Source organism: Oryza sativa, chromosome 7 (assembly GCF_034140825.1).
Source record: "Oryza sativa Japonica Group chromosome 7, ASM3414082v1".
In the NCBI taxonomy this organism is placed as follows: Eukaryota; Viridiplantae; Streptophyta; class Magnoliopsida; order Poales; family Poaceae; genus Oryza; species Oryza sativa.
This window is the reverse complement of record NC_089041.1, coordinates 5761520-5788934: the sequence shown is the minus strand read 5'-3', so window position 1 is coordinate 5788934 and position 27415 is coordinate 5761520. Positions and strand designations below refer to the sequence as shown.

Genomic DNA, 27415 nt, shown 5'->3' with positions numbered 1-27415 from the left:
TTTTTGTTAAAATTGTGAACCCTTATAAAAAATATTATAGAGGATTCTCCCTTACAGTTTATTTATCTATCTGTTACCCATGTAGGCTATTTTTAGTTGTTAATCATGCATGGTACGAATAAGCAAGTTTAATAGTACAGCCAACGGCTAGCTTCAAGTCATCTATAATCGATTTAACAGCCAATTCATACAATAGCTACCTATAAACATATACTATATTACTATTAATATCTGGTCACACTTATCATACACATATTGTGTCTTGGAGTCCGTACTGCGGCTGGCTATAAATCTATAGTCCGCTGTTCTCTCTCTCTCATCTTTTTATCTTCACAAAATATTCTTATATCTAGCTTATAGCATGTTATTGTACCTGCTCTTAGATTCTAGTACCAACAATCCGGAGCTTCGGTGGCCTTCTATAGGGGAATGAGTGGGGAGAACAATATACATATCTTCATGGTAGAAGTTACTACCACATCTAATTTCATACATGACATATACTATTAAATTAATTAAGAGGTAACATGTGTAATAGGTTGCCTCTACCACACAATCTCCAATATCTCTAACACTCTCACATATTTATTAAAGTTTGTGTAGGGGTTGCTCCTTGCATAAGAGCAAGTTTAATAGTATAGCCAAATGTTAGCTCCAAATTATCTATAGCTAATCTAATAATCCATTCATATAATAGTTACCTATAAAAACATACTACACCATTAATACCCGGTCTCACCTCTCATACGCACACAACAACTTAGAGTCTGTGTTGCACCTGGCTACAAATCTGTAGCCCACTTTCTTCTCTCTCTCTTCTCTTTTCTTCTCGATATGTGGTTATAGCTCGCTTATAGCCTGCTATTATACTTGCTCTGAGAAGTGAATATTTCGCTCTTATCTTTCTTATCTCCTCCACCTCATCATTTAGTACTACTATGTATTTCCTCCGTCCCAAATTATAAGGCCTATATATTTTATACATTCTTCAATGACATACTTTGACCATCAATTTATCCCATGTTATGTTTCCGATAAATATAAAATTAGTATCACGTGAAAGTACTTTAAAACATAAATATAAATCTAGTGATATAATATACATAATATTTATTAGTCAAAAGTTATCAGGTTTAATTTTTCTTAAAAAGAAGGTGCTATACAAATTAGGACGGAGCCAGTAGCATCTTGTGGCTCGTACTTGGATGGCTATAGTACCTGCCGTATTCCGAGATCACTATGATTGTACAAACACCGGCATGCACCCACCTGGCATTTGCTGGCGCAACGGAGGTCATGCAGGTGCAGGCGCCTCGAGTTCCGGCGCCCACTTCGCCCGCACCAATGGCGGCCACCCCCCATTCCTCGCCCAAGGCCATGCGCGCCCGCCGTGCCACAGCCTCCCTCCTCTCTCCCTCCCTCCCACCCCCGCGTCTCCTCTCCTCCCCACCCGCCCCGCATCTCTCCATCGGCCGGATCGGCAGGAGAGCGCGGCCGTACGCACGTACGCCGTCCCCGCGGTTTCTTCCCCCCCGGCGCCCAGCCCGCCCGCCGGGCGGCGGCCTCTCCTAGCAACGTAACCTCCTTTGCCCTCCTCCATCGATCGATCTATCGATCTCCTTCCATAGCGTTTTAATTAAATTATGTTTGATTGGTCGAGAGATTGGGGTTCGAACCATTGCTTCTGTTGTTGCAGGTTGCCGCTCGATTTTTTTTTGTTTTTCTTTTCTTAAAGTGCCTGCATTATACATTTGCTAAGTTTTATATTGATATAATATGAAAAATAATTTTTACAAGATTGCAGCCATGGAAGGCTGTAACCATGAAAGAAAAACAAACAAACACGCAACCTAGGAGAAGGTCTAGCACCAAGCCAGCCGCCGCTAAGCGAGATCGAACGCCGCTAGAATTTTTTTTGTTTTCGTTTTGATTTGATTTCCGTTAGAAATGGCATTCCCCCCAAAATTTATGAATTTCGCCTGCTCGGTTTTAACTTGCCAACAACAATTATTAATGTATCTTGCTTTGGAGAAAATTCGTAGCTAGATAGTGCATATTGGAGGTGGAATCCCTTGATTTGATCGCCATTGTTGTGTTTGCAATTATTCTAATTAGCTTTTTTTTTTGTTTTTTGCTCTGCTAAATCAATTCTGCTTACAGTAGTAGGGGATGGGCGTGATATCTCGGAAGGTCCTGCCGGCGTGCGGGAGCCTCTGCTATTTCTGCCCCGGGTTGAGGGCAAGATCAAGGCAGCCTGTTAAGAGGTACAAGTCGATCCTTGCTGAGATCTTCCCCAAAACGCAGGTAGGTTGGGCCCCTTGCTGCATCCCCCATCTCTGTCTTGTTTGTTTGTTCTGTTCATGTGTGGAAGCCGCATTATCGGACTAATCGATGCTCCGCAGCTTAGCTAATTTACTTGTTGTTGCTGCTCGTATGTTATCATGATGTAGGATGAAGAACCGAATGAGAGAAGGATCGGGAAGTTGTGCGAGTATTGCTCGAGGAACCCTCTCCGAGTGCCCAAGGTTCACGCCCTCTACCTTCTTGTGGAGCTAAAAATGTTTCTGTCAATAGTCAGATTGTTCCTGTCATGCTCTTGTTGTTGTTAGTCATGTATTGATTGACACAAATTCACCTCAATCTTTTCTCAAGAAAATTTCAAGCTCAGTTGACTCCATTTTTTTTTCCAAATTGATGTATGAGCAGATCACGGTTTCCTTGGAGCAAAGGATCTACAAGGAATTGAGAAGTGAACAGTATGGCTTTGCAAAAGTGGTGATGCTAATATACCGTAGATTGTTGGTTTCTTGTAAAGAGCAGATGTGAGAGTCTTCTTTTTCCCCTTGTTTTGCCCTTTTCCTTTAACGAGTTGTAACATGCTGGTTCTATTCATCAGATGTTAATACTATCATTTGGTTTGCTCAATGCAGGCCACTATTTGCAAGTAGCTTATTAAGTATTGTACACACTCTTTTAGATCAAAAGAGGCAGGATGATATGCGCATCATAGGATGTGAAACCTTGTTTGACTTTGCAGTTAATCAGGTATTTCCGTTGCCTGGTGATCAGTGATACCATTCCTCACCAGCAGAATTCTTTTGAAAGACATGATGTATCTGGTTCATGCTTTTATTTCCGTCTATTTTAGGTGGATGGTACATATCAGTTCAATTTGGAAGGGCTAGTCCCAAGACTATGTGAGCTATCTCAAGAAGTAGGAGAGGATGAGCAGACCATTGCCCTACGCGCTGCAGCCCTGCAAGCCCTTTCAGCTATGGTAAACTTTACTGTTAAGCCATATCAAACTTTCGTCATATGCTTCAACCTATTGTTAAAATGAAGAACGAATGAGTAGGAAGGAAAACAAAAGTATGGGAATACTGTTACCAGAAGAGATTCAAATCATACTTCACATATAACATGTCTAGCACTGATTGCAAAAATGGTGAAGAAGTGACTAGGAAGGTAAAAAATGTCCAACTACTGTGTCAGAAGAGATTCAAATTACACTTCACTTCTAAGCAAACACTAACACGTATGCTGCAAAACACATTAGTTTGCATCTGAGGTTTCTTGCATTCCTACGTGACGAATGGGAGCTCATAATCATTAAGCATTAAGTACTAACTACATATATTATTACTATCAACTTACTTCCAGGAACTATTTTGCAACATAACTTCTAGATTGATACATTTTGTTCCCACCATATTTTTTTTTTCGTAAAACTAATCTGCAACAGTATAGTGCTTTATTGCTTTACTGTAAATTATCTTTCACAATAATGATGTAAATGGATGCTTTGTTCTCTTTTTTGTCTACTTTATTTCGCTTCAAATGTATGCACCAACTATTCTAAACATTTATAACTTAGCGAACCAAATATTTTTGACAGTGATTATATCATTTAGTTTCTTATGCTGTGCAGATTTGGTTCATGGGAGAGCTCTCACATATTTCATCGGAATTCGATAATGTAAGTTATATCTGATTAGTAGTTCATTTCCTTAGTTTTGTGCTTATGTATTTCATAATCATCAGATAGCATCTTACTTTAAATTGCATACGACTCAAAAATGGAATATATGTAATTAAACCTTTTAGATAGCTGGATCTGGATAATCTGTGGACTTGGACTGCCATAATAGTTAGGACTGTCCCCTTGAGGTGGACTATCTAAATCCTACACCAGCTACTATGGTTTTTTAAATCTTATTTATTTATGCATATTTAGCCAAACATCAACTAGTTGTTGCTCATAAGATGATCAGAAATATTATTGAAATAATTATGTAACTGGGTGATGCATACAGTTTTCTTTCTGCTCTCCATTTTGGCTAATTTCAGGTAGTAGGTTGCTAGCACAAGCATATTACAGTTCCAAATGTTCCATCATGGTTTTTTCTTTGTTATTTTCATTCTTAGGTGGTTCAAGTAGTACTTGAAAACTACCGACCTCAGAAGATGCAAAATGATGGTCAAGTTACCAAGGATTCAAGCGACCAGTTGGAGCAAGAAGCCCCCAAAACGGAGGACTCCAAAGCAGAGGACTCCAAAACGGAGGACTCTTCCCCCTTTGTCATCTCTGCTGTCCCCTTGTGGGAGAACATAGTTAATGTTAAGGGTGGAGTTAACCTTACTGTGTAATATTATCTCTTTCTACTCTGTTGATTTGGTTTGTCAATTCTTCTTTTTCAGTAGGTGGTTTCTGAACATACTTGTGTGATGTGCAGGGAGGAAGCAAAGGATCCTAAGTTTTGGTCCAGAATATGTGTGCACAATATGGCTAGGCTTTCCAGGGAGGCAACAACATTCCGTCGTATCCTGGAGTCTTTGTTTCGGTACTTCGGCAACAACAGTTCATGGTCACCTGAAAATGGACTTGCTCTGTGTGTATTGTTGGACATGCAACTGTTAGTGGAAAACGCAGGTGCTTCATTTGCATCTTTTCCACACAGATACTAACATTATCATATGCAAAGAACCTAGATATTTATTTTTGATAAAATACTTCCTACAGGACAAAACATGCACTTAATGTTGTCTCTACTGATAAAGCATATTGAACACAAGACCATGGTGAAGCAACAGGAGATGCAGCTTAGTATCGTGGAGGTAGCAGCCACCCTAGCAGAACAATCCATCGCTCAGGCTTCAGCAGCAACTATAGGTGCCATAAGTGATCTTGTCAGGCATTTGAAAAGGACATTTCATATTACTCTCGGCAGCAAAGATTCGGAGCTAGTAAAATGGAATGAAAAGTTCCGAAAGGCTATAGATGATTGTCTAGGACAGCTGGCAAAGAAGGTATGTTCTTTTTCTCTCCCTCTGCGAACTTCTATGTTTTCCTATACCTGTTACATCACCATCATATTGTTTATATAAATGTGATTGATTCAATTGATGCCCCTCAGCAACCTGTTTTCTGTTCTGTGCAATGCTATGATTAGTTTCAGAAGATCTATCCACAATGCACAGAAGGTTTATCAAGGGTATTTTGTTGAACAGGTAACTGATGCTGGACCAGTTCTGGACATGATGGCCGTGATGCTAGAAAATATTGCTAGCACTCCTGTTGTAGCTAGATCAACTGCAGCTGCTGTTTATCGTACAGCTCAAATAATTGCTTCTGTTCCAAATATTACCTATCAGAATAAGGTATACTGTCAAAACTAGAAGATAGAAGACTATCTCCTTGCTGCAGTACTTTCTTCTGTTTTGAAGACTTATCTTCTTGTGTATGATGTCAGGTGTTTCCAGAAGCTCTGTTTCATCAGTTGCTCTTAACGATGATCCACCCTGATCATGAAGCTCGAGTAGCTGCGCACCGCATTTTCGCTATTGTCTTGGTCCCCTCTTCCGTTGCCCCCTCGATTCAAGCAAGTGTATCAGGTCAGGCTAAGAAACATGACATGCAGAGGACACTCTCTAGGGCTGTCTCGGTGTTTTCATCTTCAGCTGCCATCTTTGACAAGTTGAAAAAGGACAAGCACTCAGACAACTCACAAGGTGATAGCAGTGGCTTGCATAGTATCAGTGAAGAGTCTAGTAATGCCAAACGTTCGAACCTACCTGTGTCTCAAAGTCGCCGACGTAGCATGAAAATTCCTAATTTTTCCATGAAGAGGGGTCCTTCAATGGCTATGAGAGCTCCTTCAGTAGCCCTGAGAGCCCCTTCCATATCTCTCAGAGTTACTTCGATGTCTTTGAGAGCACCTTCCATGTCTATAAAGGCAGACCATGGTTCCTCAAGCCATCCAGAAGATGAAATGGTACCTTAATCAAATATGGCTTGTTCTTAAACTCTATATGTATTAACTAAAATCACATAATTGTTTCTGCATTATCTTGAATGCACTCAGGAATCAGTTTTGCTGAAGCTGAGCAGTCGCCAGATCACACTTTTGCTTTCATCCATTTGGGCTCAAGCAACATCTCCTGAAAATACTCCAGCAAACTATGAAGCCATTGCTCACACTTATAGTTTGCTTCTATTGTTCTCTGGAGCCAAGGTAATCCTCCTTATTATTACATCTATGATCTATCATACGCGTTATTGATGATCATCCTAACTAAACCCTACTATCAGGGGCTAGTATTGATTAATTTTTGCCAAGCTTAAGGATATCTATCATGATTTCCTATTTTCTTATTCTCCCTTCTTTTGCTCTTCCAGGCATCAGTTTTTGAGGCTCTTACTCAGAGTTTTCAGGTTGCATTTTCACTGAGGGGCTATTCACTGACTGAACCAGGTAGCCAAGTTGCCTTGAAGTAGCACTAATAGTAAATTGAAATGCAGTGTTCCATGCGTCATGAAAACTTGGTCCCATGTTGTAAATGAATGAGGATGCCTAACTTTTCTTTTTGTAAGTCTTGCAGATTCATTACCACCATGTCGGCGCCGTTCCTTGTTTACTCTTGCTACAGCTATGATCATTTTCTCTTCAAGAACTTTCAACGTGTTACCTCTTATTCCAATATGTAAACAAATGCTGAATGAGAGAACAGTATGTATATTCAAAATATTGTCCAGTGCATTTTTTTTCCTTCTATAGTGTAACCTCCTAAACAAAGACAATTTTGCAAACTGAGATGTTTACCTATTTGAAGTGGTAAGAATACATGTTAGTATCAAGTTGATGGACCTAATTTACTCTTTAGTATTAAGCTTGTTATGTTGCATTAGTTTAATCTTTTTATCCATCCCTTTTTTTATGTTATCCTTGTTATGCTATATATACTTTTCTTTGTAAGTATGGTAAGAGTACATTGATAATAATATCACAGCGGGCTTGAAACCACGATTTAAAATCATATCCCCAAATTTGTGTAATGCATATATCAAAGTTGGGTTTCAATTGCATCTATATTTAGCCCCCCTTTGAATCAAAGGATCTGTGTAGGAATTTTGTAGGAAATTTTTCCTATTTGGCCCTTTGAAACGTAGGGTTGAAGCTTTCTAAATCCTATGAAATTCCTAAGGAATGGTTCAATGCATGCAGATTTTTTAGTAAAGTTTGCAAGAGCTCTAACCTCTTAGAAAACTTCCTTTTGAGTCTATCTCTCATCTGATTTCTATATTTTTCCTACGGTCTATTCAAACGATCATTTGTTTTGTACTTACGTTCCTGTCAAAATCCTATGATTTTCTTATTCCTCTGTTTTCTCTATCTTGCATTTGAAAGGAACCCTTAGTCTGGAGATAAGCAAACCACAATTAATCATCTTATTGTTATTAGAGGCATTTTTGCGGCATCTTGACTTCATGAATAGCATAGTCCTTATTTTGACATGTGTGTCCTGTTCTGTCTAGGGTGATCCATTCCTCCGTTTGGTGGATGAGTGCAAGCTTCAGGCTGTGAAAGATTCCGTGGATGATCCGTCGAAAATCTACGGATCACCAGAGGATAATACTAACGCACTGAAGTCCCTTTCAGCGATAGAACTATCAGAGAGTCAATCCCGAGAATGCATTGTCTCCACAATCATGAACAACATAACAAATATGCTAGAGGTAATGTTCATCTTCTCAATGGTCTCCTAAATTCATTGTTTGAACATGAGCTCAATGAAACTGCTGTATTCGCTAAAAAGTGCAACCGCTGATGACTTCTCTGTTTCTGCAGGCGGAGTTGAATAGTGTGAAGAATCAACTGCTAAGCGATTTCTCTCCCGATGACATGTGTCCAACAAGCACTCATTTTTTTGAAGCAACTGGTGATAACTCATCACCAGGATCTCATGATAATGATCACCATCCAGAGGTATTTTGAGGCTCGCAAATATATTTTGTGTCCTACTTAAAATGCTAAAGTTGTGTTTTTTTTCAATAGGCTGTGCTGATCGACCTGGGAAATGACCACGATATCTTTGGGGAAGCTTCAGAAAGTACAGCTGCTTCTGCAAATGCTGTGCCTGTAACAGATCTTCTGAGTATCGATCAGCTTCTTGAAACAGTATGCCTTGCTCTCTTAAACTCATTTTCTATGTTCTTGTTGTACTCTTCTGATGAGGTAACCTGGCATGAATAAAGTTACTATTGTGTGTGATATTCTGCATTCTAGGATACCTAGGAAAACACCCACCAAGTTTTCAGCAGGTATACAGTAGTAGTTTGAAAGTTACAAGATCTCAGCAGAATGGCGAGGATTCCCATTTGCAAAATTCAACCAAGACCTGCACCAATGTGATACATCAAAGTCAATGTTCCTATCATTGGGAGAAAACAAATGATCCATGCCTGAAATGCTATATTGTCTAACCATATGTCAAATTAACCTATTTGTTTCATCAACGTCCTAATTAAAGAACAACACCTGTTTGAAAAGTAAAGAATGCTAGATCTATAAGTTCGTTTCACTTGGCATGATAACCGATTTGACTTATGTTTTCATCCTCTGGCATTTTCACAGGTTGTCACAGACCCGGCACCTCATACAGAACGAGTGTCTGTATCAACAGACATGCCATTCAAGGAGATGAGTAGCCAATGCGAAGCCCTCACTGTCAGGAAACATCAGAAAATGGCCTCCTTCATGAGCTTCTCGCAGGATATGACAATGGATCCCATGGCAACCAATCAGCCGTTCCAGACGGATTTGTCCCTTTTCCATGACCCATATCCGCCTCAGGTAGATCGAATCGCACAGCAAACAATTTCAACTCTAAATGCCATTCTTCTTTTACCATGTCAATCCACTGACAAAAGCATATACATATACTGCATTTTCATATATATAATAAATTAAGGCCAATAATTTGATTCTGAGCAGGTTGGGGTGCCGAACACGAATCCGTTCGTCGACGATAACCTGTATGGTTACCCCCAGTACATGAACATGAACGAAGCCAATCCACAGCCAACTTATGAGCAAGCCCAGCAACATTTCCTGAGGTTGCCGGCATCAAGTCCATACGACAATTTTCGCAGGGCTGCTGGTTGTTAGAGGTTGAGCCTGCAGCAGCAAGTCTATCATGCCACCAAGTTCTTCACATAGATGAGCAAAGAAAAGAAATCTCAAGCCGATAATAAACCGAATGATGTGGCAATTTTCCGTTTATTTTGAAAGAGGAATATATGCATATCCGTGTGCATGGTCTTAGAGGGTCAACCGGATTCAACACCCACTCGATTCGTTCTTTATGTATAGCGGTATATACATATATATAGGTTAATTCTTTTTTGTTTGTTTTTGCCATTGCAACGTGTAGAGAAGAAACTGTGGGGAGCAGTGCCTCTATCACGAGCTATACATGTATGTGTGTATGTAACTTGTGTCAAATGCTGCAAATTGGAGAGTATATCATCACGGAATTGGTGTGGTCTATGAGAAAAAGAGGTGTCTTTCTTGAACCAGAAAGAGAAGCCTCCCTGTTGACAACTTCAAATGTAATTATCATTATGTAAATGGGAGCACCATCTTTGTCCATGCATGTAATGGTCTCTTTGGGCCTGTTTGGGGGAGCTTAAAATTATGAGAAGCAGCTGATTGGTAGTCAGCTTCTAGCTTTTAGTTCATTTTCTAAATTCTACAACTATAGCTTCTTAGACTCTGGACCAAAAGCTGTACTGTTTGGGGAGCTTCTGATTATGGGAGAAGCTGCAGCAGCTAGAAGCTCCCCCAACAGACCCTTTATCCCCCTTACAAGCAACTGACATACATACACGGTGTAAAGCACTGTGACCTGACATGATACCAAGATTTGTTGATTACTCGTGTATCTGGATTGTGACAACGACTGTCTAGTAGTACCTACTATCTCCATCTCAAAATATAGCTATTTCTAACATCACCTACCTCCCCCTCTCAACCAACCACAACCATTCTCTTTCACCTATTTTCTCTTTTCAACCAATCACGCATTTCATTCAATCATTCTCATCTAATTTCTTAATACTTGTGCTAACCTCAAAACTATCTGCATTTTGGGACGGAGGAAGTACTGTCTGATCAGTGCAATTCCTTAAAGGGTTGTTTGGTTTAATACTTTAACTTGCCATACCACAGTTTAGGTTACCATATCCCCTTAGTCTTGTGTTTGGTTTATTGCCGTAGTTGTGGTAAGCCACACTTTTTAACACCTTACCCTACATTTCATAGGCTTTGTCTCACTTTGCCACAAGTGTGGCTTACAATTTGTAGGCCAAAAAAGTATGGCAAGCCACACTTGCCTAATGTGAGTTAAGACAATGTTAGTTAAGAACCAAACAACCCCTCAGCATGAAGATTGGTGAAAAAGCAGGTTGGTGAACTCACGCGTGGCGCTTGCTGCTTGCGGTGCCTTTGGAGGGAGATTGTGCCAACTTCCTAAAATCTCCCATCTTCCCCAAACGGTCTTGGTTATAACTTACTCCATAACTTAGATTCTGAGAATTTGTTACCGTATAATTTAACAAATAAACTAGAATCAGAAGCTAGTAATCCCAGCCTTTTCATATTCTAACTACTTAGAATCTCCAGCTCTCTCAAAGAGAGTCCTAACCAGTTTTTGAATTTTGACATTTTTACTCCTAGGAATGCTATATTTTGAGTGTTTAAATTTTAAAACTTCATTTTAAATTATTATGCATGAATTTTCACCATTTTCTTTTTCAGTTTTGGTTTTTAAACCACTAAGGGTATAAACAATAGTATGGTGAAATATAAAGATTACCATCTGTTGACGCCATTTTCGACGCCATTTTCGGTCACACCACCGCACATGATCGGGATTCACCTAAAGCCTTACGGGGTTGAACGAAGCGTCAATCAACTCGACCTTGATAAAACTCCTGATCAAGATGGGTTTAGAAATCAAAACCGGCTACTGGAGCTGTTTTAGATAAACTAAGATAAAAATCCGCCTTGTGGGCAAAATGAAAGGTTTTTAGGATAAACCTATAGGAGGATCTATATTCTCGCGACAAAGACAGATGGCTTACAGGGCAAATCAAGAAGATGGACGAAGTAGGCTAAAAACTAGGTAAAAGGTATTTGTGATTTTAAAATAATGATTTAATTGGCTAATAGCATTGATTGTAGATCAGTTCGTCAATTGAACCAGCCATATCCCTTATAAAAGAGTTGGTCATGTCTGCTACAAGACCCTCTCCACGTCATATTAGGTTTAAAAACTAATTAAGACTCGAGATATCTCAAGTCCACGCAAGGAAACCCAAGAAACACCAAATTGAATTCGGGAGTCGGACTCCGCCAGCCTGGCCGGCCACATGCCGTCGGTCGATCACCCACCCATGCATCGTTTATCGGACCAGCCCTGCGCAACAAAACAAGAGTGAGTTCTTTCCTAACAAAATCTGGCCAAGTTTTTCTATTATCTTTCTTTCTTGAGGGCTGCTACCCCACGGGATTCCGTGGGAACGGGATGCCCTTCGCATTGCTCGGGGCGACAGCCTAACGCCGCATATATCCCCGAAGTCGCGCACCTCACCCCCACATGCAAGCTTCCAACAAAGCTGCGCAGCCACACGACTCTTCCTAACGTGCGTCGGCTGCCACTTCGAGCTGCTCGTCGAGGACGTCGCCCACATCAAGTTTGTCCATGTTCCCTTCCCTACTGCAATACACTGCCGTCATGTATAACCACACTACATACCTCACCGCCGCTGCCGCCGGCCATCTCGATGACGAAAGGTATCAGGCCTAATACTCACATGTACCAAGTATGGTACCTAGGTACTCGTGATACCTGATACCTGGTAGTCTGGAGGACGAGGAGGAGGAGAGAGAGGATAAGGCAGACGCGTGGTGGAGCATGGAGGCAAGACGACGGTAGCGCGGCACCTGGACCACACCTTCGAGAAAGCTCGCGTCGGCACACCTCCCCGCTCGTGGCGGCGGCGTCGCTGGTGGACGCGTTGCGCGCATCGCTTGCCGAGCCGCTCGTGCTCCCCGACCCCACCCACCGCCTCCCGCTCCAGCTCCACCGTCAAGGCGTCGTCGGAGCACCGAGGCGAAGTCGTCGTCTGCCGACGAGACGTGGAGAAGATGAACAGCTCGTGCGGGGCGTCGTCGGAGCGCGGAGACAGAGTCGTCGTCGCCGCCGCTGGCCATGTCGGTGGGGAGCTGAGTTGACGAGGCCTCAAAATTATCTGAAAAGAGAGCGACAAATAGATGGGGCTCGGGTCGATGAGCGCTATCCCGTCCCCACGGGATACCGTGGTTTAGTTTATAGATGCCAAATTTATTTTATAGATGTTATAATAACAACAACCGCTTATCGTTTGGGCCCAAGCCTGGCCCAGTCCAGCCCGGGCCGGCCCGTCAATGACGAGTGGCGGCCCAGTTGTGCCACATCACATCACAAAGCAAGCCGGGGTTCTCTCTCTACTCTCTAGCCTCCAATCCCTCCCTCCCTTATCATATCATCGTCGTCGTCCCCACTTTCCGCTCCAATGGCGATCGAAGCCGCGCGCCTCTCCCCGTCCCTCGCCGCCGCCGCCATCCTCGGCCGCCGCGGCGCTCCTCCCGCCGCCCTCCCCCTCCGCCGCGCCCTCCCGCTCCTGCTCCCCCCGCGCCGCCGCCGCCTCTGCTTCCTCGCCGCCGCGGGCGGGGACGGCCGCGCCGTCGCCCTCCCCTCGTCGGAGCTCCGCAAGCGCCGGGGCGGCGCATCATCCTCCTCCTCCGCTGCTCCTGGTGGTGGTGAGGACGAGAAGCTCCGCTCGCTCCGCCGCCTCCTCGCGCGGCCCGACGTCGCCATCGACGCCTACATCGTCCCCTCCCAGGACGCCCACCAGGTCTATTAGTACACCCTGCCTTGCTCCCAATTATTCGATCATTCCGTACGGAGAATCGATGATACACTAATGGAGACAACAGAAAGTAGTGCAGAAATGGTGAGCAATGGTGATTATGGTGCAGTTGCAGATTGACTGTTTCGATCGTGCGTTGATATTAGTGGAAACAACTACTGATGCGTATGTATGCTTTTTGTATCTGGCAAGTAGTCATGTTCTATGGCCTGATTTTGATGTCAGGGCCTTTCAGTAAACCATCGTTAGCTAGCTATCTGAAACAAGGATTCATGTATGCATGGGAGCACATGATATATAGTGTCTACACTGTTTGTTTGTGAAGCTATTGATGCTCCATGATACTAGGAAGTAGAAAAACCTCAATGCATTCTTGATCTCATGAAACTACATGCCCCTCTCCCACTTACCTGCTTTTGTTAATATCTTATTCTCAGAGCGAGTTCATCGCAGAATGCTTCATGAGGCGTGCTTACCTGACTGGGTTCACTGGTAGTGCTGGTACGGCTGTGGTCACAAAAGATAAAGCTGCTCTCTGGACTGATGGCCGGTACTTTCTCCAGGTACTCAATTCCCACACGGCAAATTAATTTCTTAGCAACCATGGTTTTATGTGGCTATTGGCTAATCATTCATCTGTTCTTCTGTTGAGTAGGCTGAGAAAGAACTGAGCCATGATTGGACACTCATGCGCAGTGGAAATCAAGGTGTTCCTACCACTAGCGAATGGTTGAACGAGGTGTTACCATCTGGTTGCCGAGTTGGCATTGACCCGGTGAGATCTTGTTTTATCATCAACCAAACTAAAAATGGATTATTTTGCTAATATGCCTTTTCTCATGCCATTATCATGTGATAAATAATTATCTTTTCTTTTAGTTGGGCTTCTTTTCATGCAGTTTTTGTACTTCAAATTCTTACATGCCCATGAAATGACAAACTAGTGTATGGATGTTAGAAGTAAAGAATAGATTGATGTTTAAATTAAATTGCAAAATCGTATCCTGAAACTGCTTTGTGGCACACATGCATCTTAAAATTTGAGATCTTATTTTTTTATCTAAATTTTATATCTCCCTCACAAGAAGTTAACCGTTTTATGAATGTGTACTGTTGGTAAAATTTACAGTCATTTGAAACCTTCTTGTGTTTACTTTGTAAATGTTACATTCTGACCAAGAACTTTATTCCATTTAGTCTTCCTACTAAGTTTCAGATAAATGTGCATTCTGAAAAATTGTTTATGTTTTGATATTTTTGTTTCATTTTATTCTTGTCCTAATACTTTATTTCTTACTTTGTTTGAAGGATGCAGTTTCTTTTCTCATTTGATGCAGCTGAAGAACTAAAAGATGCTATTTCCGAGAAGAACCATGAGTTAGTTTTGATCAAGGATTTGAATCTAGTTGATGAAATATGGGGAGAATCAAGGCCAGAGCCCCCAAAAGAACAAACTAGAGTGCATGGAATCAAATATGCTGGCGTTGACGTGCCATCAAAATTGTCCTTTGTTAGATCACAGCTTGCTGAAAATGGGTGTAATGCTGTGGTCATTTCGTTGCTTGATGAAGTTGCATGGTTGTTAAACATGGTACTAATATTTTGGCTCTCACAGTTACTTATATCGTTTCTTATGACTTGACACCTATGTTTATTGCTATATTCCTTTTTTATGGATTCTCAACTATCTGTAGCTCAAGATTAATATTTACCAAAGTTTGTTTTTACCAAACTTTCTGCTTAGCACTTAGTACTTTCTTTTCATAATTTGAAGGATGTTTTATGTTTTGTGCTTTTATGGTTGTAAACTTGTTTTCTGCTTATCGGATACATTTCTGTACTATTGTCTTATTGTGCAAATTATGAAGGTCATTAATCCATAATTGGGAGGTGGCATGATATATTAGCACTTTTCACACTTGATAATTCGTGTTCAGAGTTTGTTTTTTTTTCTACTATGTTGAGCATGCTTGCACTTTGGTTTATTATGGTTAAGCTAGTCAGTTTGTCACATTTTGGTATGCAGAGAGGAAGTGATGTTCCAAATTCACCTGTATTTTATAGCTACCTTATTGTGGAGGATACCGCTGCTACATTATTTGTGGATAACAACAAAGTATCTGAAGATGTTTTAGAGCACCTCGAAAAGGCTGGAGTAAAACTAAAACCATATGAAGCGATTTTGTCCGATGTTGAGAGGTAATTCTTCAGAAAAGCAATTATTGTTTCTGATATTGATGTCATATCATCTCCCTTTATATTTGGAATTAGATAAGAACCACCTTTAATTAATTTGGTAGTTGAGCGTGCTTATTAGTCTTAGCCAATCGGATATACAATTCTGATCATAAATTTTGTGAGTTGATAACCTGTTGAAACCAGTGACCCATTACGTCATTTCCGTGTTCAACAGCTTTTATCTAAATTCTTCTCTGCCCTGGAAGTGGTAGGATTTCCTGTTCTTCCTGTCACATATTGATTTTATGTTCATCTGTGAACTTAAAATCATGTACATGATTTTGAAAGAAATACATAATGATTATGTCGCATTATTGCACGTATACCTCACAAAAGGACTTGAGCTTGTTACTGATTGAACACCAAACATGTTTTTGAGATCCCAAAATTTGTAAAGGGCATTTAGCCATGGTATTTGATTATAATAATGTGCCAACTTTACCAGTCCTTGGTCTGGTTCAGTACTTGTGTGCTGTTCCAGTCAGTATTCTTGAACCAATTTCTATTAAATTTTATAATTGTATTTTAGTAGCTCTAACTTAAAATGTGATTATATGAAAGAGACTAATTTAAATTGTCAATGTTCACCTCTTAAACTCCTCCATGATTATCTTAGTCTGGAAATTGTTTCCCTTTTCCTTTTCTAGATTGGCAGAGAATGGTGCAAAGCTTTGGCTGGATTCTTCAAGTATAAATGCTGCCATAGTTAATGTGTTTAGATCAAGCTGTGAGAGATACGTGAAAAAGAGAGGAAAAGCAGGGAGACAAATTGGAAAAGAATCATCTCAAGGTGACCCAGCTACTGGAAGCTCTGGTGTTCAGAATGGAACTGTAAATGCTCTATACAAAGTTTCACCAGCCACCCTAGCCAAAGCAGTTAAGAATGAAGCAGAAGTTGAGGGTATGAAGAGTTCACACCTAAGGTATCGTTTTTAAAAAATGTTTTTGAATTCTTTGTTTTTTCGTCAGTTGAAAAATGCCTGAAGAGTGAAGACAGAACCTTGATTTCCTGGAATTGAAAGAACCATACCTGAGGCAACCATATAGTCTGGTTATTGCATTGTAGCAACAATATAAATGTGATTTTCCCTGTACGGATTGTTCACTTCAATTATTCTTTTTCTTTATACTTGCCCAGTAAGCTCTATAATTATTTATACATGTAAAAAATGTCTAATGATATGACAATTTCACTCATGGAAAAATGTCTAATAATCTTTCCCCTTACTCCGACAAATCCGATACTAGTGTACTGATGTACAATAAATGATATTGCTTCTAATATATCTCATATCAGTTTCCCACTATATACGACTAGGTCACAAAATTTGCAATGGAAACACAGTGCCTGCTTACCTATTCATCGTGCACAAATAGATATCCTAAATATGGATATGGATATCACGTGCCAAATTCTCATGTAGTGAGCAACTCATAGTAGAGATCAAATACAAAGCTCCATCCATAGACATGTACTTAGATGATGTCATTCTCCACAGAAAATGGAGATCCTTAACCTACTACCATTGTTACTATTTTTTTTCATTAGCAATGGGTTTTTATTCATCATCACTTTCAGCATTCATCATCTTCTTGTTGTTTGGCTTTCTGCACTTACCAGTGCAGCGGCTGGGTGTTTTTTTTTTTTTTTCATTTTGTAAAGGAAGCATCTTCTTTTTTTTTTTCCTTTTTCTGTTAATGTGGCCTTTGGGTCCAGCTGACCACTGCATTGTCTATACTGGCACATAAATACATTTACAGAGATGCTGCTGCTTTAGCAGAATTCTGGTGCTGGCTAGAAGGGCAAGTTCGTGAAAGTGTACCACTTACAGAAGTGCAAGTTGCTGAAAAGCTTCTTGAATTTCGTCAAAAGCAAGATGGCTTTATAGATACAAGCTTTGACACTATCAGTGGTATATTTCAACTTTTCCCTGCAATATTAAAATCCCTGAGAACTGTTTTACATGGCCAGTATCTTGAGTTTCAAATGTTAATATTTGTTTGTTATTGCTATCTATTATCTGGATTGATTGTTTGTAGTTGGTAGAGTGTCTTTAGGTATTTATTATGGTGCCTTTCTCAAACCTCTTTATTACAGCGTAATTTGATAGGGAGGGGTGTAACATGTTTCACTCAGCTTGAGCCTACTGCATTTTTTCATTGTATATATTAGGGAATAATTATGCATACATTAATGGTTAGTCATGATCTGGGTCGAAGGCAGCTCCTTGACCAGGAATGTCCTGGGAACACGTGGACATTTTCGTACCACCTTGTAAACACCTCTTGCAAGTAGCATATCACGTTCCTCGAACCAATCGATCTGGAACTTTGTTACTATTCTCAAGCAGTTTATCTAAGCCTTTTCATTATTTAGTTTTGCTAGCTAAATGTCCATGTGTTGCTACGAATGAAAATGGATCTACATGTGCTAATATTGTTTGAATAAATTGCGTGATTTTTTTCATTGAACTCACCCACCATGTTTTTGTTACTTCTGTTGAAGGGAACACTTAGACAACTTTTTGCATTACTCTATTTGTAAATTAGCATTTATACTATATATGTGACAATTTTTGTCACCATAAACCTTTCCATGAATTTAGAGATGGAATAAGATACTAACAATATTAACAAACTTAAGAAGTACTTGGTACAAATGTACTGCAGAGTTGGTGTGCTGGCAGATTCAGTGCCACAACTGCCTTGTTTCTTTTAAAACGAGTATTGATATATGGTAGGAGTACAATGCATGTTATGGTTTAGACTTATCTCAATTTTCATGCTGAGCATCATGGGAATGTTTAATGTGACATTGGACTACTGCTGTTTGCAAATGCCGTGTGATGTCTGCAGTTCTTGACTTCTAATATGTAGTCAAATTTTCCACTCAGGTTATGGTGCAAATGGTGCTATAATACACTACAGACCAACTCCAGAGAGCTGCAGCTCTGTCGGAAGCGACAATCTCTTTCTGTTAGATAGTGGTGCTCAATATATTGATGGAACTACTGACATAACAAGGACTGTTCACTTTGGTGAGCCAACCCCAAGGCAAAAGGAATGCTTCACAAGGGTTTTGCAGGTAATGTTTAATTTTGTTTAGACCTGTAACAGTTATTTTTTACTCAATTGTAACAGTTATTTAGTATGTCTTGCCTTCAGTGTGCTATGATACTTGTCTCACTCAACACTTGATTTTTGTTTCATACTTTATTCGAGTCATAAAGTTTTATTGTTTCAGGGACATATAGCTCTCGATCAGGCGGTATTTCCAGAGAGAACTCCTGGCTTTGTATTAGATGTTCTTGCACGCTCTTCTCTGTGGAAGATTGGGCTGGATTACAGACATGGTACATTTTCTAAGCACACAAAAATCTCTGAATGCTGGAAGTTATGGCATGTGATGCTACGTAAATTGATGATCAATTTTTCTCTTGTTCCAGGCACAGGTCATGGAGTTGGAGCTGCACTAAATGTCCATGAGGGCCCTCAGAGCATAAGCTATCGATATGGAAATTTGACAGCTTTACAGAAGGGCATGATCGTAAGCAATGAGCCTGGTTATTACGAAGACAATTCCTTTGGCATTCGTATAGAGGTAGGTTTCCCCACTCTTTGCTCATGTCAGTCTCCTAAATTTTTAGGACTAAATTGAGCAATTGTGCAGATAGTACATTGAATAGCCATTTCTCATTATTTTTTCTTGAATATTGCAGAATCTTCTTCTGGTCAAAGAGGTTAATTTGCCAAATTCGTTTGGTGGCGTCTCGTACCTTGGTTTTGAAAAATTAACTTTTGTTCCAATTCAGGTATACCATCAACTCGATTTGATACTATTTTTTGTGGAAACATATTGCAATAATGGCATTGATCCACATATTACTTTCTTACTAATGAGTAATCAAGTCTGAGTAATTTAACGTTGGCCTATGAAATTAATAACTTACCACAGAATTATTTTAAGGACTGGTAACCTGAGTCTTTGTGTGCTGTTCTATATGTACACTTCTTTTTATTATCATCCACCTTGTACATTTAATTTTCGTTTCTTTGGTAACTTCAGAGCAAGCTTGTTGATTTGTCCTTACTATCACCTTCGGAGATCAATTGGATCAATGAATACCATGACGAAGTCTGGGAAAAGGTGAGTCATATGTCATTGAGGCAAAATTATTTTTTGAACAATTGATATCCAAATCTGTTTCTAAGCCTGCATTAGGTGTGGCTATTTAAATAAGAAAGAGCACTTTTTTTATTTTTAAATGTCAATTGTTGCGCAATATTTAGGACATACTGTTGCATGCAGCACATGCGCATGGTTTTGATTGTCATGTACTAGCTTTTTTCCCAATGTATTATGTCACTATTCAGTACTACCTCCGTCCCAATATAAGTACAGTTGTGGGTTTCCGTATACAACATTTAACCGTTCGTCTTATTTAAAAAAATTATGAAAAAAATAAAAAAAATTAGTCACACATAAATTCATGTTTTATCATGTAATAGCAACAAAAATACTAATCATAAATATTTTTTTAAATAAGACGGACAGTTACATGTTGGACACGGAAACCTACATCTGCACTTATATCGGGACGGAGGTAGTATTCACTAGGATGCGAATCGTCGACTGTTTCTTGGGAAGCAAAATTATTCCTCGTATACATCATTCCAAGATCATATGAACCATTGCGTTGCTTAACCACAATCATTTTCACTTTCAGGTTTCCCCTTTGTTGAGTGGCCATTCTCTCGACTGGCTCCGGAAGAACACAAGACCTCTTTAGATCCCTCTATTTTGGTTGTAGGACTCATGGGAATATATGAGCTCAATACGTGACATGGTGATAACACAGCAACCATTGGAAGTGGTAGTCAATAGATATCGCTAACTGCAACATCTGACTACTATCTACTCTTCATCGCATTATCAGCAAACAGTGGCAAAGATGGTGCCAAGGACAGATGGCAATCAGAACTGCTGTCTGCTGCATCAACTGAAGCTGATTTATTTGGCGTTCGCTCAACTTGGCACGATATTCAGTTCAGAGGGGTTAAACTCTGCGTACATATTCTCTTACCATGGGTTAAATTCGCTAGGCAGCTAAGTTCAATAAATAAATAAATTCGCTAGACAGCTCGTAAGGCGTTAAACTGTGCCTCCCTCCATCCACTACTACAATTGCTTCCTTAGCTTATAGCCTTGCATTATGCTTCAATGCTATTACTATGGTTACATGTCGTATTTTTCCGTAACTTCGTTGTGCCCTAAGCCCAAGTGGGTTTGTTGTGTGCGCGCGCACGCTCTTTTTTTTTATTTCTATTTTGTCATTCTTTTTACTTATATATGGGTCAATTTGCACTAACCCAAGTTTTCGGCCCGTGCCCAATTTGGGCTGGGTATCGTTTTTTTTTCCTTCTGTTTTTTTTCGGTCTATTTGGATCTGGTTTGTATTTTTTGGGCAGGATGAAACAAATAAATAATTCCCAGCCCAAATCGGGCCAAACCGAAAAGGCTACACGAACAGATTGGACCCAAATATGTAGGATCAAGATCCATTAAAGTAGAAATCAGGAATTTTCATATTTATATATTCTTTTTGAAAAATTTACAAAAGTATAATTCTGTTTTAAAGTTTACAAATCTATACCCCTACCATCCTCTTGAGGATTTTCTATATGTACATGACTACAAAGCGACCGGTCGCCCGTTTGCTTAGAGCAGCAACCACTTTATCCTAGATTTTGAATAGAGTAAATTGCATTGGTGTTACACAAACTTGTTAGATGGGTGCAATTTAGTACATAAACTTGTAAAATGCTCGTTTCGGTACACGAACTTGTCTAGCTCGTGCGAACGGGGACCAAAATAGCTTGCAATGCTAATTTTACAAAGCTGATGTTGACTATGTGACGTGCATGTGTAATGAGTATGCATAAAGCATATAATATTTATAATTTTGGTCTATACTTTTTCCTTCATCGTGTAAATGATGAATGTCATATATCTCTAACCCTTATATCATTGCTCATTTTTTCATATATTTTTCTGCGTTCACTATAGCCCATTCTATATTTTTATTGAAGAGGTGTATGGCTAATAGCAACCTTCTCAAATATATGTTTATATAGTATCATAATCAGCCCTTAAATCAATAAGATTATCCATTTAATGTTCTTTTCACCTTTTTTTGCACGCACCAAACAAGCTCATGCACCAAAACGATCATTTTACAAGTTCGTGTATCTTGAATGCAATTTACTCTTGTCGAAAAATTCTTTCAAGCAGCTATAAGAAGAAAAAAAACTACCAAGAAAGCCCAAAAGAAGCACAGAAAAGAGGGGCAAACTTTTCTGAATTAGAGAATGCACAACTTGTCAAATCAATCCAGCTCAAAATCTTAACAAATGCGGCTACACCACTAAACCAAAATTCATAGAAACAAAGGTAACAATCAAATGAAGAAAAAAAAATTGAACTACCATTTTGAAATGGGAGTTCAATTTTTTTCTTCATTTTATTTTAGATAAATTCAGGGGTTACATTGGTCACCCTTACATTAATAAATGCAAAAGAAAAAAATATCATCCTTACCAAAAACATCATCTTAGTTAGGTTGAATCGGTAAACAAGGAGAAAAAGGAAAACATCGGTCGCCCTCACACACAACCGCTGACAACACCATTGCCGGACCTTTGGTTTACTTGGCACTCGCCAGCATTACCGGATGTAGTAGAGATAATTAACGTAGTATCTAGCTAAAGATGTCAGATCTAACTAATGAGCATATGATTACGTCGAACAATTTTTGCCACATGGGCAATTTGCCAGGCACTCTTGAATCGACATCCAGCACTCATTATCCTTTACACAACAAAAGTTCTTATCTATTTGATGAGGGTCCATGGGATTGTGAATGCAATCTTTAACATCAGCTCCTGTTTATCAAGGGAACATACATATTGTCAAAATAGAATGAAAATGCAATAATGTACATGTAAATTCGATTAATCTATTCAAGATGAAATTTTAAGTGTGGTGCCATCAAAACGACATATAAATGAAAAGCAAATTAGAGCCCCCTTCCTACAAAAGTAAAATAGAAGATTCATTAGTTACCCTCGATAAGTGCAGGCATGGCAGAACACACTAGAAGAAGTAACAAAAGTCCTTGGCAGCTGTGGTTCACCATTTCTTACTGATGAGCTAATATGTGCTATATGCCAGATTGTATTGTAATTGATGTGTGTATGAGACATTAGGTCCGAGTTTGATATTTATAGATAGAAGAAGTATAGAAAGAGAAAAAAAACCAGTAAATATATATATCGTTTTGTTCGGAAAATTCCCTACCATCAATGCCTCTGATCCTATTGTTTAATTTTATTAACACACCAAAAAAAGATAAAAGACAATTATGGCTTACTATGTATGGCTTCTTCAATGACCGATGCAGAATAAAACCTTAACTATCGCAAAACCAGAATAAAACATTTGCTATGGCGGATGAGGATAAAACCTTAGCAACGGTGGAATAGCGCAGGACACCATTTGAAAAACCATATTGCAAATTGCGCTAATAGTCGATAGATAGAACTTGCACTTGTTCCAATTAAACGGTTGGACTTGGAGATACAAAACACACTGCTGCAGTAGCTCTTCAAACCTAGACTTTGCAAGGACACAATTCCCCGTACAGTTAAGGTGGTGTTTGAATCTTCTAAAGATAAAGGTGAAGATAAAGATTAAGTGTTTCACGTAAAACGAGGTGGTAATAATATGTGATCAATTGAGTTTTAATTATTACTAACTTGAAAAATAGATTAATCTAACATTTTAGAGTAACTTTCATATAGAAAGTTTTCGCACAAAACACACCATTTAGCAGTTTAAAAAACGTGCCATGAGTATCCAAAATTTCATCTCCTCCTTGTTGGAGAAACGAACAAGAGTACAGGACCACAAAAAAAAAAGAAATATCCACATTGTTTGATATTCATGGAATAAAATTCTATGTGCTGAATATGATTAAGTTACACTAGTGGAGTGAATTCCTTGTATGCAACATCCACCCAACGTGTAAAATGTACATGGTCACTCACCAACGCAAATGCAAGTTGGGCTGGGGGTTTCACTCAAAGTCAAGAGAAGTTGCTCCCTCCGGTTTCATAATCGATGGATCAATCCTATGCAGCTACTATTGCATGCTATTTTCTCAACTGATGCAAGATTTGATTTGAACCCTTTTTCAAAATTTAATTCTTTCTTCACATGTTTCTCATCTTAAACAACATTGATTGATCGATTACCTAGCTTATGACTCTTTAATCATAATAATTAATATAAATTGTTTTTTAGTGCCTGCCATGTCATATATAATGGATGTAAATAATCTGGTGATCTATGCGCGCTTTCTTGACCATATCGCAGAGCAACAGAGAAGTACCTCTGGATCTGTTCTTCGGTGGGAGTTTATCAGGTATATTCATGGTCCTGATGTTCAATGCTTAGGTATCTCCTGAAGATAAAGATTAAGTGTTTCACGCAAAATGAGGTGGTAATAACGTGTGATTACTTGAGTTTTAATTATTACAAACTTGAAAAATAAATTACTCTGATATTTTAGAGCAACTTTCATATAGAGAGTTTTCGCACGAAACACACCGTTTAGCAGTTTAATAAGCGTGCCACGAATAACCAAAATTTCATCTCCATCTTGTTGGAGAAACGAACAAGACCTTAGTTGCCCCCCATGTCCTTTCATAAGCAAGCATCAACATCATTGCTTTCCAATTTTTTCATGAAACATTCTTCAAAAATCCCCAGTCGGATCCAAAGTTGACGACTTAATGCGGACTTATCAATATGTGATCTTTAGGCATTCTTCAAATAGTCGTCCATTTCCAATCCGCTTTTATGCTTCGTTAAGTCGTCTGATATCCTTTCGATGATTTATGTTTTGTTGAAGGGATATCCACGTGCTTGATGCTTTATTGGGTTTTGTTGTAAGAGGAATGCTTTAACATTTCCAAATAGGAGGAATGACAATTTTTCTACAGAAGGTTGTCAGCAATTTCTGATCAAGATATTTGTGAATATGAGAACAATATATAATGAGCGAAATATATGGCCGGTCCTTAAACTTGTGAGGTGGTGTCACTTAGATCCATAAACTTAAAAATTGCACATTTAAGTCCGTGAACTTGGTTTAATGTACCACCCCCGTTCAATCGTCCTTTGACCACGTTTGACCGCCAATGTGTCATGCCACGTAAGCAACACTTTTGTGTTCAGCCCCCTTCACATATATCTTCGCACATAACTTGCCCTGACAAATGCATTTCAACCCAAATCCCCAAAAATATCCCTAAATCATCTAGGGTTTCGACGGTGAGGTTAGCGGAAGGAGACCGAAAGGTAGTGGTTGTGGCGGTCTTGGCAGTGAGATTAGCGGCAGGAGACAGCGCCAATACAGGGTATAGCAGGATTAGCGGTGGCACAGTGCGGCCAGATTTGCGATAGGAGGCAGCGCAATGCGGCTTGCACGCTAGGCATCCCCATGGATTCTACAAGCTCACCCCCATCTTGAAGTCACGGGAAGAATGTGTTGTTGATCAAGTGCCCGTTGTGTAAGAATAAGTTTATTTTGGAGCATGGAGCAATAGCAATTGCTAATCGGAACCGCATTTTCTATACATGAAAGGAGAAGAATGAGATGGGAGAACGATTTGAGATTTTTTTTTTTGGATTCTAGTGTTACTATATATAGCTATAAGAAGATATATGCGATGTATTGTGATGTGGAGGGGGCTGAGAGCAAAAGTGTTACCTACGTGGCATGCGGTCAAACGCAGTTAAAGGACATTTGGACCGGGATGGTACATTAAACCAAGTTCACGGACCTAAGTGACACCACCACACAAGTTTAGGGACCAGCCATATATTTTACTCATATATAATTATGAATAAGAAACAAGGTGATTAAGGCGCCTAAAAATCTGTAACTTTTTAGTCCTCAAAACTGCACTATGCAGTGTGGGATTTTAGATCATTTTAACTGCATTTTGTTGTTTGCTTTATTTATATGTAATTTTGATTTTTTTTAAAAAAAATTGTTATGAGTTATAAGTTAATGTTCCGTAGTTTTGAAAATTTTTGTATGTTATAGTAGCCTATTTCCAGCATTTTATCCTAGAAAGGAATTTTTGTTTTCAGTGATAGGGTAGTGATGAGAACCATAGGGCTATTATATGACAAAAGTGACTGGCACCTCAAATATAAAATCCAAGAAGTAAACAATGTTTAAAATATTGATAATAACCTGTGCGTTGCACAGGTATGCGACTAGTATGTTATAATAGAAATATATAGTCAAAGATATATTTTGGAGACCATGTGTTGTCTAAAATGTTAAGAATTGTAAAATTGGAGAGACTAGGGGTGCAAATTACAAACTTAATTTGGGCAGCGATGAATGAAGGAATGAATGGTGGTGTGACCTAGCTGAAGCCTCAGACCAGACCAAATTTTGGCCTAAGTAGAGGAGGCTCCGCTTCGGCCATGCCCCATGCCACCGCCGGCCACGGCAGACTGACTGGCAGACAGCTCCGGTGATGGTGAGCCGCCGGTTAGGTCTCCTCCATTGCCTCACACTTGCCCTCAGGGGCGGATCTATAGTTATAGGGCCGGTGTCAGGCGACACCGACGACTTTCGGCAAAACCTATAGCGAAACTGCTTATTCATATGCTATAACACCATGATCTAAGTGTAATTAGCATACTATGACACCGATAGACACGTTCTGACACTAACGAATCGATTTTCTGGATCCGCCACTGCTTGCCCTCCTTTTCCTCTCGCTCTTCTTCTGTAATTGATACTACCTCCGTTTCAGTGGCGGATCTAAAAATAATAATTTAGGTTTTGTCGAAAGTCGTCGGTGTCGCCTGACACTGATGCTAACACTGTTGATCTGCCCTCCATTTTTAACAGTTGATGTCGTTGACTTTTAAAAATAATGTTTGATCATTCTTTTTTAAAAAACATTTGTATAAATATGCCTAAGTGTAATTTATAGTAAAATTTATTTAATGAGAAACCATGTCACAATGAAATAAATAGCATTTATATATATTTTTTAATTAGGACGAATGATCAAATATCACGTCAAAAATCAACGGTGTCATATAAAATTTGACATCTTCATATAAATTTTGGCATTCATCACTCTTGCTTTTCCTCCCAAAGACCCTGATACAGCTATTGCATTAAAATGTCATCATATATCTATCGGTATGCATTTATGCTACTTAAAATGTTACTAGTAGTGCTGGCCGTTATCACACCACCCTTATCACTGACATTTGGGTCTAACGATCTATGTTATTATACCACAATCTATACTATTATACATGGCTCTTCCTAAATTTTGAAATCAACTACTCCGTACTTCTTAAGCTTTTTTCTGTTCACTTCTAGACTTTTTGTTGTGTGCCTACGGGCAGAGATCGGAGATGTAACACATTTCTATTATCTAAAAAAGAAACTACTTGTTCAATAAAAAAACATAAAAGTACTACTTAGACTAAATATGTGTTTAATTGACTGAATAAGCTATAAACTTAATTTGTTTTTCCTTGCAACGCACGATCTATTGGCTAGTTTGATATAAAATGGAGGTGAACCATGGATTCAGAGTTTCTCAGCTACCAACACTCTTCTGAGAACAAACATGTTCCCCGAGAAGGTAGGCCACCTCAAGAATTTATTATTTTCTCTTCGTGTACATTGGATTTCTGACAGTCTAGCCCAGCTCCCTTCCTCGTTGCTTTGAATTTGTATTTCGAATCTGTCAAATTTTCTCACGTTTCTACAGAACTACTGTCTACTACCAAGTCATTTTATCAGCTAACACAACAGC

General features: G+C 39.4%; 2 protein-coding genes across 4 annotated transcripts; both read left to right on the top strand.

Annotated features, from left to right (window-relative positions):
* Window positions 1-1379: 1379 nt before the first annotated feature.
* On the top strand, window positions 1380-9933 carry LOC4342686 (protein SEMI-ROLLED LEAF 2-like). The gene is made up of 20 exons (XM_015790155.3): window positions 1380-1576; window positions 2161-2304; window positions 2451-2525; window positions 2707-2822; window positions 2931-3045; window positions 3149-3277; window positions 3929-3976; window positions 4426-4643; window positions 4734-4930; window positions 5021-5307; window positions 5509-5658; window positions 5751-6272; window positions 6363-6512; window positions 6677-6752; window positions 6880-7007; window positions 7814-8014; window positions 8127-8264; window positions 8334-8456; window positions 8913-9131; window positions 9273-9933. Exons 2-20 carry the CDS (start codon window positions 2170-2172, stop codon window positions 9444-9446), a joined length of 3201 nt encoding a protein of 1066 aa, XP_015645641.1. The 5' UTR covers window positions 1380-1576; window positions 2161-2169; the 3' UTR covers window positions 9447-9933.
* A 2903-nt stretch (window positions 9934-12836) lies between these two features.
* LOC4342685 (aminopeptidase P2) lies at window positions 12837-20859 on the top strand. Of its 3 annotated transcripts, none has more exons than XM_015792459.3 (13): window positions 12837-13237; window positions 13690-13815; window positions 13908-14027; window positions 14568-14843; window positions 15279-15451; window positions 16138-16413; window positions 17252-17403; window positions 18385-18575; window positions 18735-18843; window positions 18937-19091; window positions 19210-19302; window positions 19557-19637; window positions 20218-20859. In XM_015792459.3, the coding sequence occupies exons 1-13, from the start codon at window positions 12896-12898 to the stop codon at window positions 20278-20280; spliced, it is 2157 nt and encodes a 718-aa protein (XP_015647945.1). In that variant the 5' UTR covers window positions 12837-12895; the 3' UTR covers window positions 20281-20859. The 3 variants fall into 3 exon arrangements, with proteins under 3 accessions (XP_015647945.1, XP_025882868.1, XP_025882870.1); XM_026027083.2 differs by having other exon boundaries at window positions 20038-20859; XM_026027085.2 differs by lacking the exon at window positions 12837-13237 and adding an exon at window positions 13267-13417 and having other exon boundaries at window positions 20038-20859.
* Window positions 20860-27415: the final 6556 nt, after the last annotated feature.